A 3,125-nucleotide genomic window follows, 5' to 3' on the forward strand; every position below is an offset into this window, starting at 1 on the left:
TGAATCTTAGCCCTAGATCTACTTCTCAATAGTTTCATGATCTCAAGAATGTCGTTTGTTGCTAAACCATTTTCTTTTAGTTTTAGAACTCCCTTTTCAAATGAAATTATTCCCAGAAAAGTTCATCCCCATGAACAGATTCCAGGCACCACAACTGAACTTGTACAACTATGAAAATTAAAATTTGAAAACCACTGCATTATGTCCATGTAGAGAAATGGATTTTTTAAAAAAAAAGATGTGGTGAATTTGTACAATGGAATATTATTCAGAAATAAAAAGGAATACATTTCTGATTCCTGCAATGACATGAATGAATCTCAACAGCAGGCTGAATGAGAGAAGCCACATACAAAAGAGTACATGTTGTATGATTCCATTTATTGATGAGTTTAGAAAATGAAAACTAACATATAGCCAAATAAAGATCAGGGTTGACAGGAGTTGGGAATGGAAGAAGGGATGTACTATAAAAGGGCACAAGAAACTTTCAGAAGTGATGGAATTTTTAGGTAGCTGGATTGCAGTGGTTATTATACAGGCATCTGTCAAATCTCATACAATTGCACACTGTAATTTCATAGTTTATTATATATAAATTATATCATAATAAAGTTGATTAAAATCCCTGCATAAATCATCTCTAGGGTCCCTTATAGTTCAGATAGAGTAATTGGGACCTGAAGCCAACCAGACTTGGATTTAAACACTGGCTTTTCTAATTTGTTGGCTGTGTGGTTATGGATAAATTGTATAACCTCTATAGACCTCTGTTTCCTTATTTCTAATATGTGTTGAAAATAGCCCTAGTTCATTGAGGTGTTGTAAGCATTCTAAGTGATAATGGACATAAAAAGCTTAGCTTAGTGCTTGGCATGTAGTAAGTATTCAATAACTGTTAGCTGCCTTTCTAATTCTACAATTTTAAATAATTTCATAGGCCCAGTTGAGAAAGTTCAAAGGTGGCATTTATGTGATCTGAATTCTAATTTTGATTTCAGTACCAATTGTGTATGACTTTAGACAAGTTTTGAACACCTTCTCTGGCCCCTATTTCCTCATTGTTAATATAAAGGAGAATTGTACTATTTTTCTTATCAATTGATAGAGATATTAGGAATATAAAATCAACTAATAGATTAGAAGTTTGAAAAAACAAAAAGAAAAAATAAAACATTATACAAAATTATAGGAAGTAACTATGATAGAATTTTCTCATGATTTTGAGTTAAGTAGAACAAGGAGATTGTGCTTACACTAGAGGACTTGCCTTCAATAAAGTTGCAAAGTTTCTGAAATTTGTCTTCTGGCCTTTTGTTATGCTATTCTCTGTCCCATTTTACAATTTCAGTTATGCTTTGTTTGCTGCCAACAGTCAAAAGAGATTCTTTTACTACTTAGGTTCTTTCTGTCAGTAAGAAATTGATTCTGATTAGCTCATTTACCTGAAGGTGAGTAACCTAATACATGACCACTATCAGAGTTATATGTAAAGAGAGAGCAAAAGTAATGTCTCAAATGGGAATTCAAATCTCAATGGGGTTGTAGCTCAGTAGTAGAATGATTGCCTAGCACATGTAAGGTACAGAGTTTGATCCTCAGCACCACATAAAAATAAATAAAGTTATTATGTCCATCTACTATTAAAAACTTTTAAAAAATCTCAATAGGGATAATATTTTTGGGCAGGAACACTTGATGAGACTTTTCACATGTCAATTATCTACAGTTCCAAAGTTAAAGTTAGATTCCTTTAAACAACTTTCCCCATCAGTGAATACATATCTGAGTGTTATTTTAAAAGTTTAGAAGCAAAGCAAGGTTATGCCATTTTTGCCATAACTTTCCTCATTGCCCCTTTAACATCCTTGTTCCTCAGGCTATATATCAGAGGATTCAGCATAGGTGTCAAAGCCCCATAAAACACTGAGATAAATTTGTCCTGGTCAGGGGAGGACTTGGACTGAGGTTTTATATACATGGAGATGGTTGTGCCATAGAAGATTGTCACCACAGTCAGGTGAGAACCACAAGTAGAAAAGGCCTTGAACTTTCCCTGGGATGAGCGAATCCTCAGGACAGCAGCAGCAATTCGGACATAGGAGAGGAGGACAAACCCAAAGGGTAGAAGCAGAGTGAAGATACCAGTGATGAGGATCATAAGCTCATTGACGCTGGTATCAGAACATGCCAGCTTAAGGAGGGAGAGAATCTCACAGACAAAATGGTTGATGACTTTAGCCCCACAGAAGCGAAGCCTCAGGGATAAGACGAGCATGGCACTGAGTACCACTGATATCCCCCACAAGCTCACAGCCAGCCAAAGGCACACTGGGCCATTCATGACCATGGAATAGTGCAGGGGATTACTGATAGCAACCACACGGTCATAGGCCATGACAGCCAGTAGGAGACATTCTGCTGTGGCTAAGGCTAAGGAGACACTCATTTGGGTGAAACATTGTGAGTAAGAGAGGTAGGGATGGATAGAGAAACAATGCACTAAGGCCTGAGGCATGGAGGCTGTGCCATAGCAAAGGTCTAAGAAAGACAGGTTACTAAGGAAGAAATACATTGGAGTGTGGAGGTGAGGATCAAAGAGGATTAGAAAGATGATCAGTCCATTCCCCAATAACGTGCAGAGGTAAGTTATCAGCAGCATGGTGAAAAATGTGTCTCTCCACTCAGGATAGTTAGAGATGCCAATGAGAAAAAACCCAAACTCCGCTGTGTCATTGTCCTTGGCCATCTGTCCCTTTTGCTACTCTTCATTGAATGGGTGCCAATGGAGCTGCTTAGTTTCACCTAAAAGAATGAGAATAAAAATGGAGGGTATGAGAAAGGTGGAAAGAACTATGGTGTGCAAGGTCATTATCTTTGCCCTAGTCAGAGAGATGGAACATAAATGTGATATCTATATTGGGAACAGAGGCAAAACTAAAAATTCCCTCCTTGACTCCAAGAAAATGGAAAGTTCCTCACCCATTTGAAAATAGTTATATGACAATATCCTCAGCCAGATGCCTTCTTGGATATTTTTTTTCCCAAAAAAGAGAAGGAGGGCCATCTTCCTGGCTTTCTCACTCATTCTCCATTTTCCAAGTCAAATCTAATGAATAGACACA

At 37.4% G+C, this 3,125-nt stretch overlaps 1 protein-coding gene across 1 annotated transcript; it reads right to left on the reverse strand.

Annotated features, from left to right (window-relative positions):
- Positions 1-1,822: 1,822 nt before the first annotated feature.
- Or13h1 (olfactory receptor family 13 subfamily H member 1) lies at positions 1,823-2,749 on the reverse strand. Its single transcript, XM_005319491.1, has one exon. The coding sequence runs from the start codon at positions 2,747-2,749 to the stop codon at positions 1,823-1,825; it is 927 nt and encodes a 308-aa protein (XP_005319548.1).
- Positions 2,750-3,125: the final 376 nt, after the last annotated feature.

This window comes from Ictidomys tridecemlineatus, chromosome X, assembly GCF_052094955.1.
Source record: "Ictidomys tridecemlineatus isolate mIctTri1 chromosome X, mIctTri1.hap1, whole genome shotgun sequence".
Lineage (NCBI taxonomy): Eukaryota > Metazoa > Chordata > Mammalia > Rodentia > Sciuridae > Ictidomys > Ictidomys tridecemlineatus.